The sequence below is a fragment of the Arvicanthis niloticus genome, chromosome 26 (assembly GCF_011762505.2).
Source record: "Arvicanthis niloticus isolate mArvNil1 chromosome 26, mArvNil1.pat.X, whole genome shotgun sequence".
In the NCBI taxonomy this organism is placed as follows: Eukaryota; Metazoa; Chordata; class Mammalia; order Rodentia; family Muridae; genus Arvicanthis; species Arvicanthis niloticus.
The window spans coordinates 6,424,712-6,439,799 of NC_133434.1; the positions used below are offsets into that span (position 1 = coordinate 6,424,712).

Genomic DNA, 15,088 nt, shown 5'->3' on the forward strand with positions numbered 1-15,088 from the left:
GAGTTGTAGGAGGCCACGGAGTAGATCCGACCTACTCAGGTTGTGCATCTAGGAGGCTTTACACATCCATGGGGCTTCTTAGCTTGTAGTCCTTCTAGAGTCTGTAGAAGGGCCATTCGTTGTCATATGGAAAGAGAAGGTGCTGAGAATCTGAGGCTAAGGAGCCCCTAACCTATTCTGAACAGCAAGGGGTGATGATGAACTGGGGCACTTGCTGCTGGAACTCTGGGACCCTGGGCTTGAGTCTCCACACACGTCATTGCAGCTTCCTCTTCAGGATGGAGGAGAGGAACCTCACCCGCCTTTCCTTACCTGTGCCATTGGGTCCTTAACAAGCAAATCTTCCTACCCCGTGGGTAGCAGGCCCCGTTTTCTTTTGAAGAAAGGCATAAGATGCCGTGTGGACTGATGTCCCTGTTCTTTCCTACCAAGTGTGGGGTCTTCAGATCTCAGTTTCTCTGTCCCTGGTGCCTTTGGGAATGGACAAGTTGGTGTAGTTTCCCTGGAGAGACTCATTCCCCCCGGCAAGTGGTGGGAAGAGAATCTCGGAAGTGTCTATGGGATTCTACGCTCCTGGGATGCGTGCTTGTTGCCTATGGCCTACAAGGTGACATCATCATCCGCCAGTCAGTATCAGAATGCCTTCTCTTCTGCTAAAAGACACTTTCCTTGCATAGTGCCAGTTCTAAACTCTTGTCTTTAGGGTGCCCATCCTAAGCCCAGCACCTTCCCTGGGGCCTGAAAGCTTCAGAGGTCGGCAGCGGAGGAGGAAAAAAATTATCCCAGAATCAGGCCTGGAAGAGGGAGGAGCGTTTTTTCTTACCTGAGGGTGCCCGCCTCTGCCCTTGTTTGCTTTGTGATAGCCAGTCTCTCTCCAGCCCAACACAAGGCGGCTGCCCTTCGGGTTTTCCTAGACCTAACCCCTTTACATCCTTCAGATCGACAGAGGACAGGACCCGGAGACAGCAGTGACTATGGCCTGGCCCCTGCTAGGGGCTTTCCTCTGTGGGCACTTGCTGAACTTCGTGTGCCTGAGCGGTGAGGAGGGGCTGGGTGGGCGGGATCAAGGCAAGAGCTGGGGGCAGGGTAGGGTTTCCCAGCCTGCTCAGTTCCAGGGACCAGGAGCCACTGTGCCAGGCGGGGAAGGGGCATTGAAGGCTGGGAGGGGAAGCTAGAGGCAAGCTAATGAGTTTGACCTCTGTCGCCATCTGAGGATTTAACCATAGCACGACCTTTTCTTGTTTCCTTTACTGCCAATACATCCTCATACCTGCCTAATCTTGGACCTTTTACCCACACACACACACGTACACACACACACACACACACACACACACACACACACACAAAAAAAAAAAAAAACCGGGTTGGGCCGTAGGTTCCTCCCTCCTGGAAACCTCAAGTTTCAGGAGGGAAGGGGTTGAACTGATGAAGGGGATTTTGCTGTGGCAAAGGAGGCCCCAGCCTCCAAACAGTCACAGTAGTATGGGACAGACCCTCCGGTTCTGTGTTGTTGGGGTCCTCGGTCCTAGGGCTAGCTGTGCAGGTGACTGTGCCCACTGAGCCACTAAGCATGCCCATGGGCAAGACGGCCGAGCTGAGCTGCAGTTACAGCACGTCGGTGGGTGACAACTTTGCCTTGGAGTGGAGCTTTGTGCAGCCTGGGAAGACCATCTCTGCATCTGTGCCAGTAAGTTGAGGGCAGGGTGCCTGCTGGGGTTGGCCAGGGACAGAGGGCTCACCCAGGATTAAGATTGGGGAGGACTTCAGCCATTTTGGCCCTACATTCTCTCTTCCTCTTCCACACAGCTCACGAGTCCCGACTCCCATGCGCAAATGGAGTCTGGGTCAGTCACTAAATCGACTGAACCCCATGGTGTGATTGATAGTATACTGTTCTGCCTTTTGCTGCTTTGCAGAAAAGGGGGACTTATATGTCTTGGGCCTCTTCTTAGATTCTGTACTTCACCAATGGCCACCTGTATCCCACTGGCTCTAAAGCAGACCGGGCCAGCCTTCTCCACAACCCACCTACAGGAGGACTGGCTACCCTGAAACTGACTGACCTCCGCCCCTCAGACACTGGAACCTACCTCTGTAACGTTAACAACCCACCAGATTTCTACACCAATGGGTTGGGGTTAATCAACCTTACTGTGCTGGGTAAGGCAAGCTGGGGATGCACTAACCGCTCTCCTACCCTGACCTTGCTAGCCCTACCCTACCCCCACCTTTAGTCTTGATATGCAGGCCAAGCACATAGCTGCATTGGGAGCCTTGAGAAAATAATTAGCCTACCCTAGATAATCACAGTACAACTCCGCTCCACCCCACAGTATCTCCCTTAGAGTCTAGTATCTAAGTGTGTGTGTGTGTGTGTGTGTGTGTGTGTGTGTGTGTGTGAGAGAGAGAGAGAGAGAGAGAGAGAGAGAGAGTCCACTCCACCCCACAGTATCTCCCTTAGAGTCTAGTATCTAAGTGTGTGTGTGTGTGTGTGTGAGAGAGAGAGAGAGAGAGAGTCCACTCCACCCCACAGTATCTCCCTTAGAGCCTAGTAGCTAAGTGTGTATGTGTGTATGTATGTGTGTGTGTGTGTGTGTGTGTGTGTGTGTGTGTGTGTGAGAGAGAGAGAGAGAGAGAGAGAGAGAGAGAGAGAGAGAGAGAGAGAAACCATATATGGGGGTGTTGAGTCATAACATAGTTCACTAGCTCCGTCATTCAGGAATCTCCCACTGGTAGCTTGGGTTTGGACTCTGTCCCTCCTAATGTCAGTGACAAAGGAGGGAAGTGGCCATCAGAGGAACAAAGCCCTGATCATTGAGTACCATGTCGTGCTCGGAGCTCCGTCCCCCCCCCCCATCATAAAACAGAGCCTGTTCAAAGCTGAGCGAGACGTTTGAAAAGTGGACAGGGATGTTTATATGAAAAACAAAAGGCCCAAAATGTGATACATGTTCGGTGCATTCAAATATCTGAAGGGCCTTCATGTGGAGGAGAAATTATAATTTCTCTTTGTGGACCCAGATGCGAAGAAGTGAAACCAAATCCGTTTGACATTGTATTACCAGTGTGCTTGGCCTCGGCTTAAGGAAGACCTTTCTAGGACTCAGATTTCCCAGTGGTGGAAACCACTTGAGTGGTATAGATCACAATTAACAGAGAAATTGAAAAAGGAAATGTTGAACTCAGTAGGTCTGGGGTTAGAGGATTACGGAGGTTCTTCTGTGGTTTTTGCAGTGGCCCCCAGTCACCCCTTATGCAGCCAGAGTGGGCAAACCTCCGTGGGAGGTTCTGCTGCACTGAGATGCAGCTCCTCCGAGGGAGCACCCAAGCCAGTGTACAACTGGGTCCATCTTGGATCTTCTCCAACACCTCCTCCTGGTAGCATGGTTCAAGGTAAGAGTACAAGACATTGAGAAGACAGGATTGGAGACTTAAGATCTGGTCTCTATATCCTATTCCCTATATCTGACTAAGGCTCTTTCCTTTCTCCTTTCTTGTATTGATGCCTTCTTGTCAGTCTTCCCGCTGGTGCTTGGGAAACACTTCCCGAGCTAAATGTCTTCCTGGATAACATGGAAGAGAGTAGACAGCAGGGAACAAACACACTTACACTTCCTACTTTTCTACTTATTGTAGATTTGTTAAGGGTCACACACTTCTTCCAAACTTCCTAGAGAGGCAACTGCAGTAGCTTGGACTGGTCCAGACATTTGGTGGGTTTCTTCGGACACATACATCTCGAAGGCTTAGCTTTCTTTTGTTAGTCCCAGTAAAACGCTTTAGCCAGCAAATCTCCTCCCCATAGATCAGTTCCTGATGTGTTCTTTGCCTTCTGAGGCGGAGGTAGAGTTCTGCTGGCTCAGCTTAGACAGATTCTAGAGGATGCATGTTTAGTTATTAAGACTTATGCTGCCACCTGGGATCTGAGCTCATCCAGTACGTGCTCCACCATCCATTACCACCTTCCTGGATATGCAGTTCCTCCTCCCCGGAGAAGGCAGCACTATGGGGTGGCAAGGGCACACAAGTTGTAGTGAACTTTGGAGTTCCTCTCTGGGCCTTCTCAAATTACTTCCTTTCCGAGCCAGGATCTGATCAATCAGATGAGGTTAAACCTTTCTTGGTAGATTGTTTTAAGGACTAAATGCGCTGAGCTTCTGTGGACTCGCTGTGAGTTGAATACATGGTAGCACTTGTCCTTCTCACTTTCTAGATGAAGTGTCTGGCCAGCTCATTCTCACCAATCTCTCCCTGACCTCCTCTGGCACCTACAGATGTGTGGCCAGCAACCAGATGGGCAGTGCCTCCTGCGAGCTGAACCTCTCTGTGACTGGTAGGAGATACTGGGCCTGGCCAAAGGCTTGGCTTGGGGGAGATTATATGACGGATGTCTGAAGGTGGGGCAAAAACTCCTACAACCCTGAGGGTCCTGTCTCTCTAGACTCATCTGAAGGCCGAGTGGCTGGGACTCTGATTGGGGTGCTGCTGGGTGTGCTGCTCCTGTCAGTCGCTGCATTCTGCCTGATCAGGTTCCAGAAAGAGAGAAAAAAAGAGCCCAAGGAGACATATGGGGGAAGTGACCTTCGGTGAGCAGGAGAGATGGGGGTGGTGCAGGGGCTCCAAGGGGATGCCTTCAAGCTGATGTCATTAAAAGCCTTTAAGGGGCAGGAGGTCCTGCTTAGCCTTGGTACAGGAAGGAGGGATTGAGATTGATTCATAAGCTGGGATAGAGATGGCTCAGTCTGCTCTGTGTGTGTGTGTGTGTGTGTGTGTGTGTGTGATATCTCAATGCATTTAAATATATATCATTTAATGTATTTATCTAAATATCACTTACCTAAAGCATATATGCATATGTATATGTATATATCATAGAGGTGGGGGGGAGATGGAGGGTGGATGCCAGGAGTTTCATTTGTCTTGTGACAAAACACAAAAGACCAAAACTCTCTTTGTTATATACTTGACACTTTAGCTGCAAGTCATGGTGTCAATGTAGAGATTGGTGTAATATTTCTCTTTCTTTCCTTAGACCGGGTCTTACTAGGTAGCCTTGGCTGGCCTGGAACTCTCTGTGTAGACTAGGCTGGCCTGGGACTCTCTGTGTAGATTAGACTGGCCTGGGACTCTTTGTGTAAACTAGGCTGGCCTGGGACTCTCTGTGTAGACTAGGCTGGCCTGGGACTCTCTGTGTAGACTAGGCTGGCCTGGGACTCTCTGTGTAGACTAGGCTGGCCTGGGACTCTCTGTGTAGACTAGGCTGGCCTGGGACTCTCTGTGTAGACTAGGCTGGCCTGGGACTCTCTGTGTAGACTAGGCTGGCCTGGGATTCTCTGTGTAGACTAGGCTGGTCTCAAACACAGAAATCCTTATGTCTCTGCTCCCCAAGTACTAGGATTAAAGGTGTGCAGGACCATACCTGATCATTTCTTTGTGTGTATACATGCATGTACACAAATGTATACGTGTGTACATGTTTTTGCAGGTTTAGTGTGTTTGTGAGTGTGTGGCCAGAGGATAGTCTGACCTTTTTAGGAAGGCCATCTCTCTTATTTTTATTCATAGTAGTTTATTAATATTGTATGTCCATACTGTACACATGTGGAAGGGCATATGTGTTCTGTCACCCATGTGGAAGGAGAACGATGACAACTTTTTGGAGTCATTTTTCACTGATCTGGAGCTGGTCAAACAAGCTAGATGCCAGGTGAATCCCAGAGATCCTCCTTCTCCACCTCTGAGATTACAGGCTTGTAATCTCAAGATATATGATATCTTGATATCTGAGTTCTTGGGGTTGGATTGAAGGTCTTCCTGCTTTAGAAATGAAGCACTTTATCCACGGAGCCACCTCCTCAACTCCTAGGTCATGTCCTAAAATGTGGCCTTCAGATGACTAGACAAACCTACCAGGAACTTGTTTAAACTCTCAGATTTAGGCCAATTTCTATGCCTCCCGAGGCAGCAGTGTTTCTCTCTCTCTCTCTCTCTCTCTCTCTCTCTCTCTCTCTCTCTCTCTCTCTCTCTCTCTCTCTCTCTCTCTGTGTGTGTGTGTGTGTGTGTGTAGACTGGCCTGGATTCCCTTCATTTTAAACAAAGTCCCACAGATGATTCTCAGGATAGCAAAATTTAAATGTCCCCGAGTTAGTGGCCTAAGGGATGTTTCTAGCCTCTGTATGACTTTGCTTGTATCCTTCAGGGAGGATGCCACCGCCCCTGGGGTTTTGGAGCAAGCTTTTGTGAGAGCTGATTCTAGCAAAGGGCTCCTGGAGACATCCCCACCCACCAGCACTGTGACCACCACCAAGTCCAAACTCTCTATGGTTGTATGACTTCTGATCGCTGAGGGTGGTGAGGGAAGAATATTGATAATGAAAGTCCCGTGCTACCTCGGTCTCCTTTCTTTCTTCTTCTTCTTTTTTTTTTTTTGGTTTTTTGAGACAGGGTTTCTCTGTGTATCCCTGGCTGTCCTGGAACTCACTCTGTAGACCAGGCTGGCCTCGAACTCAGAAATCCGCCTGCCTCTGCCTCCCAAGTGCTGGGATTAAAGGCGTGTGCCACCACCGCCCGGCCCCTCAGTCTCCTTTCTAGTGGTGAATTCCTCTTTGTGGCCCAAAGAATATCGTTAAGGGAAGGAATGAATTTGAAATCCCAGAGATGATGTTGCAAGTAGGCCGTTTGGCTGGGCCCTAGGGGTAGGCATCAATTTAGGTATCTTTGTATAGCTCCATCCTCTTACCCGCCCCCACCCTGTCTCTGAGTTTTGGTTTGATTAAATGAGATTTTGTTCTGGCTTCCACTAGTGGCCTTATGCAAACCCTGCTCCCCTCACTTCCCATTCCCTCCCGCCCCCCACCCTGCACCCCTCTGAACACTTAGACATTCTTCTTTATTGTTCACATTCCAACCCAGGATGGTAACATGCACACGCAGAGATTAAAAACCTTCCAGCCACAACCCCAGGAGCCCAACGGGGGAGAGGCTATCATGGGGCAGGACTGTGGAAAACTCCTCCTGCCGGAACCTCCAGGCGCTCCGGAGGCTTTTGCATAAACAAAGGAGAGCGGGAGGGGTTGCTCTCAGGGTGCGTTCTCAAGAAAAAAAGGGGTGACAGGCAGGTGTGGGATAGGACTTCACTTCCCATTAGAGCAGGAGACATCATCAGATAACCATGAAAAACTTTTCCCCTCTTTCCTAGCCCCAGGTTTAGGAGGTTGAGGTTAGGCTATGGTGGAAAGACGCGGGGCGCCCCCTTTCGTTGGCCACAGAACGAAAGGACTTGGTGGTTGCTTTTCTTTTTCTTTCTTTCTTTCTTTCTTTCTTTTTTTTTTTTTTTTGAGAGTACTTGGGCGACGCATTGGGCGCCCTCTGCAGTACGCGCAGCGAAGCGCACCGAGGCTGCGGAGGCAGAGCTGCATGCTGGGCGCGTGGACAGGTGGGCGTGAAGCAAAAGGACATTTTTGGGAGTATGGGGTTTGGGACGAGGGTGGGGAGAAAAGGCGAAAGGAGACCACGTTAGACTGAAGAGCTAAAAAGGGCACGGACTTGGCTACGCCACGACGAAGCCAGCCTGGGAGAGGGAGTCTCTGGGACGCGGCGGGGAGAGTGGAGGGCTCCTGAAGCTGGCTGGTTGGTGGGAAGGAGGGGCTCACAAACACAGTAGGGAAGGCTTGTCACTGCGAAGGGGACGCGGCATCCGACTCTCCTCTGGAACTGAGGAAAGAGAAGGTCTGAGAATCTGCCTTCTGCTGGTATCATTTCCCTCTCCCTTTCCGGGAGTGTCACCTGGACCCCCGCCCCGGCTCACTGAGCTGAAGTGTGCCCCAGGGCAGCTAGTGAGTGAGCCTCCCTGTGCTTATGACCGTTGGCTGTGCTTGTGCAGTCAAATGAGGGTGACTGACTGTGTGTACGTGTTGGTCCAGGTGTGTCCCTGCTGCAGCCTCAGGTGTCGGGACATACCAGAGGCCTGCAAAGTTATGTTCCTTGGCAGGGAGGGGTTGAGGGCTAGTCAGAAGAACTAGGGAACTGGGTCGTTTCTCCCACCCAGCACACTCCCCTACAAACTCTGCCGCTTTGGTTACCTTCTAAAACGTTCAGTTCTTCAGTCCAAGGTGAGGCAGATGGGAAGGAGGGAGAAACAGGTTAGCTCTTGGCACATCGGCATCCTTGGCCTTCTCCCACCCACTTGTTTTTGGTGTTCTAGGTCCCCATTCTTAGCCCCCTTCACCATCTTCTCCACTCCCAGCCCAACCTTAGACTTCCCCAGCTTTTTCCAAGCAGGCCTAGAAGCCCAGAGCCTCCCGCCTGCTAAGCGCTCCAGCCAGCCTCACCTGGCCTAGTCTCCGCTGGGGCCGCCGCCTGCGCCTCCCCGGGCGCCCCCAGCTCCGCCTGGTCCCCCGGGGCCGGGTCCCTTCCGGCCACACTCTCCGCTCTTTATCTTCTTCCTCGCCATGTGGCCCCGGAAACTCGCCTGGATTTTGGCTGCAGCGGCGTTGGCTCCAGGATCATCCAGAGGGATGTCTAGAATATCGTCGTCTGGCTTGGAGCAGGCGCTCTCCTGAGGATGGGGCAGGGTGGTTGTTGTTGTTTTTTAAATGGGGTTGATAAGGCTCAGATACAGAGGGGATGGGCGTGATAAAGACCAGACTTCCAGAGAATGGGGTAGGCCTAGTGCCCTGTAGTATTGGGAGGACCTCAAGGAAGGCGTGGGGAGTACAGAGGGAAGCCTCTGAGGGCTAGTGTACCTCCTAGGCAGCCAAGAAGGTTCTGGGACATGGGAGGATGGAGAGAAGAAAGCCAGCTAGCCCCATTTGAAAGCAGCCTTTAGTTTCAGGGGGCTGCCCGAGTTGAGTGTAAGCTGAGTCTGGAAGAGCAGAGAAAAAGCAGCAGTCACTCCTGGAAGTGACCACCCTTTTGCGCTCAGAAGATGCCTGGCAGCTCAGAAGGACCTTTCTTTGTACAGGATTCCTCAGGGAACAGACACACACATATCTGCTACAGAGCAGTTTTCTCCAGAGCAGAACGGCACCAGAACTCAACTTAGGAGAAGATGGGGCCACCGCTCCTGGAGTCAGCCAGAGGCCCAGAACGGTGTTCCCATTGGCCTGCTATTTCTTATTGCCTCCCAGGTTGGACTCAAACACCCAAAAGAGGTAAAACAACAGGAACTGAAAAGGAGACAGAAGGCAAGATGTTCTTTCCTTATGTCCTCGAGAGAAGAAAGGAATTAGGCCAATGGCGACCATTTAAGTTTTTCCCTTGTCCCAGGTGCAGGAGCTGTGGTTTTCAAATATTTTAATTCCTCCTCAACAATAAAGATGGGGGCACTCTTTCATTCTTTCTTGAGTTTACCATGATAAAACTGATAATTAGGAATGTTAAAAAAAAAACAAACAAACCTACCTGGGGTCCCAGACAATTATCAATAGCTGACAGATTTGAACCTTGTTATGTCAAGTTCTAGAGTTTATTTCAATCCCTAAGAAAGGAAATACAACCAGCTGACCAGCTTAGCTGTGCTCCTGGGAGTACTGTGTGATCTTGGAAGGTTATCTGAGCTTTTTCAGTCTTAGATCTTCCATTTGAAAAAAAAATCACAATGATAATATTCGTCTCTATGGGTTCTGGAGAAGAGTAAATTAGGATGGTATCATGAAAGTTTCTGGCGTAATCTAGTTGATCAGTAAACAGTAGCTATGCTATGACTGCCTTGCAAAACAATAAGGTGATGTAAAGTGATCAATTCTGCACGCTGAAAGCGGTCCCACGACAACAGTCTTACACAATTTATCCCAATAATGTCATGTGTCATATGTTTAGCCAATGATACATCACATACATAATGGCAGTCCCCAATTAATGACTGATGCTGTAGGCATTTTAGTTTGCATGTGTAGCCCTGTAATGTTTGAACTGTTATGAAGTTGGCTAATGACAATGACAGACACATTTCTCAAAACATACTTCCGTCATTAAGGAATGTGCGATATCATCAAAGCCACCTCTGTTGCCCAGGGTTTCTTCCTTTCCCCTTCTTTCCCTTACTCTTAAACCTGCTATTTCTGAGTGCTGGGAATCAAATCTACGGCCTTGTGCATGATTGGCAATCTACCACTGAGCTACATCCCTGGACAGAACGCTACGTGTACTCCAGGCAAGCCTTAAACTCATGTTCATATTGCTTCTACCTACAGAACGCTGTAGGCATATTTTTATGTCCAGCTTCTGGTCCTCTGTCACCCTGCTCTAGGTGAGAGTAGAAAGGATTGGGACCAGGTATGGTGGTAGATTTTTGAGTTCCCAGTCCTGTGGAATTTTTCAGTCCGAGGAAGGGAGATCAGGAGTTTGAGGCCACCCTGGGCTACATAAGATCTCTCAAACACACACACACCACCACCACCACCACCACCCTTATTCCCCTTCCCCCCAGTACAAATCGAACAAGAATAAAGAAAGGATTTGGAAGCTGATAGTATCAATTTCAGAGGCTTACTACTGCAGCATCAGTAAGGGCTGGGGAGGAGAAGCAGCTATGAAGCCTAGAAGCTATGAGGCCTAGAAGAAACCTCCTACCGCTTCTGGGATTTTGTCCTTATTTTTTGACCAAGAAAAGCTCACTGCTTTCACGGCCTCTCTTCTTATGTGAGGTGGCCAAGATCTCACATTGTAAGTTAGCTTTCCTTCTGCCTCATCCTGGCCATTAGCTGATTGTCAGATATAGGCAAGGTATGAGTGAGGTTTCAGTCATCTGTCTCTGACAGGTTCGCCCTAAGAGCATAGCTCTTTTTGGTTTTTTGAGACAGAGTTTCTCTGTGTAGCCCTGGCTGTCCTGGAACTCACTCTGTAGACCAGGCTGGCCTCGAACTCAGAAATCCGCCTGCCTCTGCCTCCCAAGTGCTGGGATTAAAGGTGTGTGCCATCACCACAACACCGAGCATAGTTCTTAAGTTTTAATTTATTTATCTTTTGAGTCAAGGACTCATCCTGAAGCCCTGGGTGACATTCAACTTGCTGTGTAGGACAGGCTGGGCTTGAGCTTCCCACAGTTCTCTCACTTCTACCTCTGGAGTGTTAGGAATACAGGTGTGGCCTACCATGCCCAGCCTGTAAGCATAGTTTTTTACTCCAGAAGCCCAAAGCAAAGTTTACAAAAGACTCCCCCTCATCATGTTTTCCCAGCTGGCCTCATTTCCTGGGCCTCAGAGTCCCTTAATTTGTGCTCAAGATGCTTTTCAATCGATTTAAACACAATTTCAGGAAGTTGCCAAGAGAGTTCGGACAGATAGGCCTAAAACACCACCCTCTGTCTTCTTGTCTTTCTTGGTTAGCTCTGTGGCTCTCTCTGACATCTTAGACGTCACATAAAATTCAGATCGACCCCTTTGGGTTTTCTGATTCTCCAAGGACAATTCTCTCTTTGGGATATCCTTAGGAAGTAGGATTTTTGAAAGAGGACAGCAGGTACAAAAACCGATTCCAGATCCGCTCTCCTTGGGCTTGCCCGCTGTTAGAGGATGCGGTGGTTTGGGTGGTTGATATTTTTCTCCAACCACCCTAAGACCTGACCTCATCACCGCCCACCACAGATGATCCAGAATATGAAACCTGGCAAAACAAGTAGATCCACCCCCAACACGGCCTAGCATAAGGCTTTACTGCTCTTCTCTTGAGTCTGTTCCCTGTTCCTCTGGCTGGTTCCTTAGGACAGGCTACTCATGGCTTCACACAGACAGAACTGGAGGCAAATGGGATAAGAATCTGGGAGAAGCTCATTGGTTTTGGTGCTTGGGCAGCTGCTTCTCTTAAACCCAAGACCGATGGTAGTCTGTGTTGGGGGGCTCTGGATGAACTGGGGATATCTGGGCATGGGAGAATGGACTTGCCAAAAAAGGAGGAGCCGTGGATGGCCACATTCCTTTGCCTCTGAGACTGTCATTTTCTTCAGGGCCAAGCAGAACTTAGCTCAGGTGAATGGTATCCTTCTGCTCCCCAAATCCGAACAGCTTTAAGAACTACGCCTGTCAGCTGCCTGTTATATATCAGGTCCTGTGCTAGTACTTGGGACATTTTTATGCTATGAAATTCCCATTTTAGAAGTCAAGAAAGAACCTCAGAGACGTTTTATAACTCCCCCAGGCTGCATAGGAAACAAACAGTGAAATGGTCTGCTTCAGACCATTCTGCGCGTTTACCCCTGCCTCAGGGCAGGCGGCTGCTTCTACACTGTTAGCCGATATGCGATCAACTAGACAACAAAGAAGAAAAGGAGTGGGCTATCAAAACCACATTTCTTTTCCTTTTCCTATTAAACGAAGGCAGGAGAGTCATGTACATTTGCTGTCAATCAGCCACCGGAACATCGAATAATAGCTCCTTAAAAAAAACATTCCCTTAAAAAAAAAAAACAAAACACTGATCTGTTTTCTTCTTCCTCATTTCTCTCTCAGCTTGCTTAGCAAGGGGGTGGGGGAGAAACACACAAGGCAAGACTAGATTCTTCCCAAACATCAGGTAGGTTGGTCATGGAAGAGAACCCCAGAGTAAAACACGAGGAGGCATATGTTCTCTCTACAGCACAGGGCTGCCTGGTAGCATTCCTGCCCTATCCCAGCCCTCCATTCTTCTTGTCCCCTTTCCCTTCCTTCTGCTTCCCTCCAACTCCACAGAATGAGACTGATGCTCAATATTGTCTGGCCCTTTGGTCCAGTGGATTTGGGACATGAAAACAGAAGACTGTGTCAGGGCTCGGTGGAGGAGGTGCCCTGGACCCTGGACATTCAATACCTCTGGTAGCCCTACTGGGTGGGTAGTCCGTCTTCCTCTTGTGGACACTGATTTCAAACACATCAACCACACCCTCAGCTATTATCTATCAATATTAGTAATCTGTTATGTGGCTATCTGTCTGCCACGCACCAACGGCTTCCTGGGTATTCATAAGCACTAGCCAGGAGAGACAGGGTTGGAGGCTGGAGCCCCACTTCTCACATCTCGCCCTCTTCATCCTTCTCAGGCTTCCTAGAGTCTTCACCCATTCGTGTCTTCTCCACTGGCCATGTCTCCCGATTCCTTTCCCCATCCTTCTTGGCTTCTCAGCCTTGTCTTTCTTGCCTAGCCGTTACCCTCCTCCCTGTTGACTCATATCTCATAATCTGCCATCTATTTATTGTTTTTACTTAATGGAACAGTGCCGAGTACTAGGGGCTCTTCCTCAGTTGAGAATGAAGACCCGAGCCTCTCCTTTCCCAGCCAAAAAGTGATTCCTGGGCTCAACGTGTAGCCCAGAAGCAGAGTACATATTTAGCAGGGCATAAAAGTCCAGAGTTCAAACCCCAGCACTAAAAATAAGAAAGTAAATAAGCAAATAAGCAAAGAAACTGCTCCCCAGAGAACAACAACTTCCTTGGAAGAAGCCCTGGTCCGTGTTCTTCAAAGGGCGGGACTGCATGTGATTGGCATGCTGCTTTTATATATCATTTTTTTTCTGGTCTATACATTTACTTCCACGAGCATTTAAGGTTATGGAAATCAGTATGTTTCAGGGAGGGATTGGAGGGCAGTCTTTTGAGAGGACAGGGCTCCACACTTGCCAAAGGTGCCTACTTGGGGAAAAAAAAGAATCACATTTCGAAATCCCCGTTTGTACAACTGTAAAAGACCTACCTACCTGGGGGTGATCAGGCACGCTGTCAGCTGTTACTGATTTAACAAGAGTTAAAATGTCAGCAATGGCTTGCCCCTAAGTTCTCACTGCCCCTTGGCACCCGGACATCAGGAAGCGTCACCTCTTAAAGAAATGGGCTATTCTTTCCTTCCAAACTCATTTATGTATTTTGCACGTTGTGGGAGAAAGGTGGGGTTCTGGCTGTCGTTAAGTAATCTCTGGCATCTTTAGCCAGACTGACAAAAAGAAAACACTAGGAGTTTGGAGTCGTCTTTTTCAGCAGATCCGAGGCTAAGAACAAGCAAACACATTTTTATATAGGTCTGGATCACTCAACTCCTTAGCCAGCTAGGAGCCGAGTCCTGTGCCGGATGCCTTCATACAAGAGCCCATAACACGATCTGTTTTGGCGTTAGGCACTTGCAGCGTCCAGTTTCCTTGTAGGCGCTGACATAGACTCTTCCTCCCCTTGCTCGCAGGGCCCTCTCATGGTCGCTCACCCAGCACCCTCCAAAGGAGAAGGTCTTGGGGGCTGGACCAGCTCCTCCTCAGAACCACACTGACTAGGCTCTTTGCTGCCCATCACCACCAAGACCAGCGTGGATTCTCCACGCCTTCGCCACATAAGGGCTTAGACGATCATCTGAGGGTCGTGAAGATCTTGCCTCAGTCTGCGCCAGCAGCAGTGAGATAAAAATTCGGGGGCTGGGGGCGGGGGCAAAAAAAAAAAATACCAAGGGAAAGAACTAGCACACCAGCAACTTTCCTGTGTGTCCATGAGAGAAGTTCCACCTCTCGTCTAAGCTTTCCTGCCTGAAAGCTCTCTGCTCAGCTCCGGATCCAACCTAGATTGTCTGGCCCTTGGGCGCTCAGACGCCCCCGCGAGCTGGGGAGCATTTTCCCCAGGGCTTGGCTCAGATCAGGCAGGCGCCTTTCACCATCCAATACAGTATCTCATCACCATCCTTCCCTATATAGCTCCTAGGTCTTCCGCACCCACTTCCATCCCTTACTAACTCCCCCCACCCCCGGGGTTCTTGGGCTCCCCTGGCCCCAGACCAAGCTGAGTTTCAAGTATGGACTCACCGTGCAGCAGTCCATTGCCGGTGTTGAGGGTCCTTGGCTGGGGTGGAGTCTGGTGCAGAGCGGGGGGTGGGTTTGTACGATGCTGGGTGGCAGCTCAGGGGTTGTCGGGCACTCCCGGACCAGCACAGAATCGGTGCAGAACCAGCCTCTCTCCTCTTGGGTCCGGTCTCCCGCGCTCCGCAACTCTTGCGAATGTAACCTGAGCCCTGCGGCCTCGAAGCCAATCAGGAGACACTTTCTGTAGGGTGGGCGGAGAGAACTGGAGCGAGGACCACTCCCTCTCTCGACTCTCTCCGCCTCGCTCGCTTTGGTGCCCCAACCTCTCCGCCTACACAC

General features: G+C 49.8%; 2 protein-coding genes across 3 annotated transcripts; one reads left to right on the forward strand and one right to left on the reverse strand.

Moving 5' to 3' along the window:
- Positions 1–8: 8 nt before the first annotated feature.
- Positions 9–9,451, forward strand: Vsig2 (V-set and immunoglobulin domain containing 2). Of its 2 annotated transcripts, none has more exons than XM_076924677.1 (7): positions 9–1,038; positions 1,533–1,690; positions 1,956–2,163; positions 3,238–3,396; positions 4,217–4,336; positions 4,445–4,589; positions 9,132–9,451. In XM_076924677.1, exons 1-7 carry the CDS (start codon positions 975–977, stop codon positions 9,157–9,159), a joined length of 882 nt encoding a protein of 293 aa, XP_076780792.1. In that variant the 5' UTR covers positions 9–974; the 3' UTR covers positions 9,160–9,451. The 2 variants fall into 2 exon arrangements, with proteins under 2 accessions (XP_076780792.1, XP_076780791.1); XM_076924676.1 differs by lacking the exon at positions 9,132–9,451 and adding an exon at positions 6,203–6,391 and having other exon boundaries at positions 16–1,038.
- Nrgn (neurogranin) lies at positions 6,874–14,973 on the reverse strand. Its single transcript, XM_076924678.1, has 4 exons — positions 14,753–14,973; positions 8,334–8,560; positions 8,085–8,102; positions 6,874–7,716 (listed from the first exon to the last, which is right to left on the reverse strand). The coding sequence occupies exons 1-2, from the start codon at positions 14,765–14,767 to the stop codon at positions 8,339–8,341; spliced, it is 237 nt and encodes a 78-aa protein (XP_076780793.1). The 5' UTR covers positions 14,768–14,973; the 3' UTR covers positions 6,874–7,716; positions 8,085–8,102; positions 8,334–8,338.
- Between the last annotated feature and the right edge of the window lie 115 nt (positions 14,974–15,088).

What these genes read in the sequence shown, in the direction of transcription:
- Vsig2 (XM_076924676.1), top strand. Translation starts at nt 975, where the DNA reads ATGGCCTGGCCCCTGCTAGGGGCTTTCCTCTGTGGGCACTTGCTGAAC. An exon ending in CCATCTCTGCATCTGTGCCA is followed by an intron (nt 1,691 to 1,955) that starts GTAAGTTGAGGG and finishes GCCTCTTCTTAG; the next exon opens with ATTCTGTACTTCACCAATGG. An exon ending in AATCAACCTTACTGTGCTGG is followed by an intron (nt 2,164 to 3,237) that starts GTAAGGCAAGCT and finishes TGGTTTTTGCAG; the next exon opens with TGGCCCCCAGTCACCCCTTA.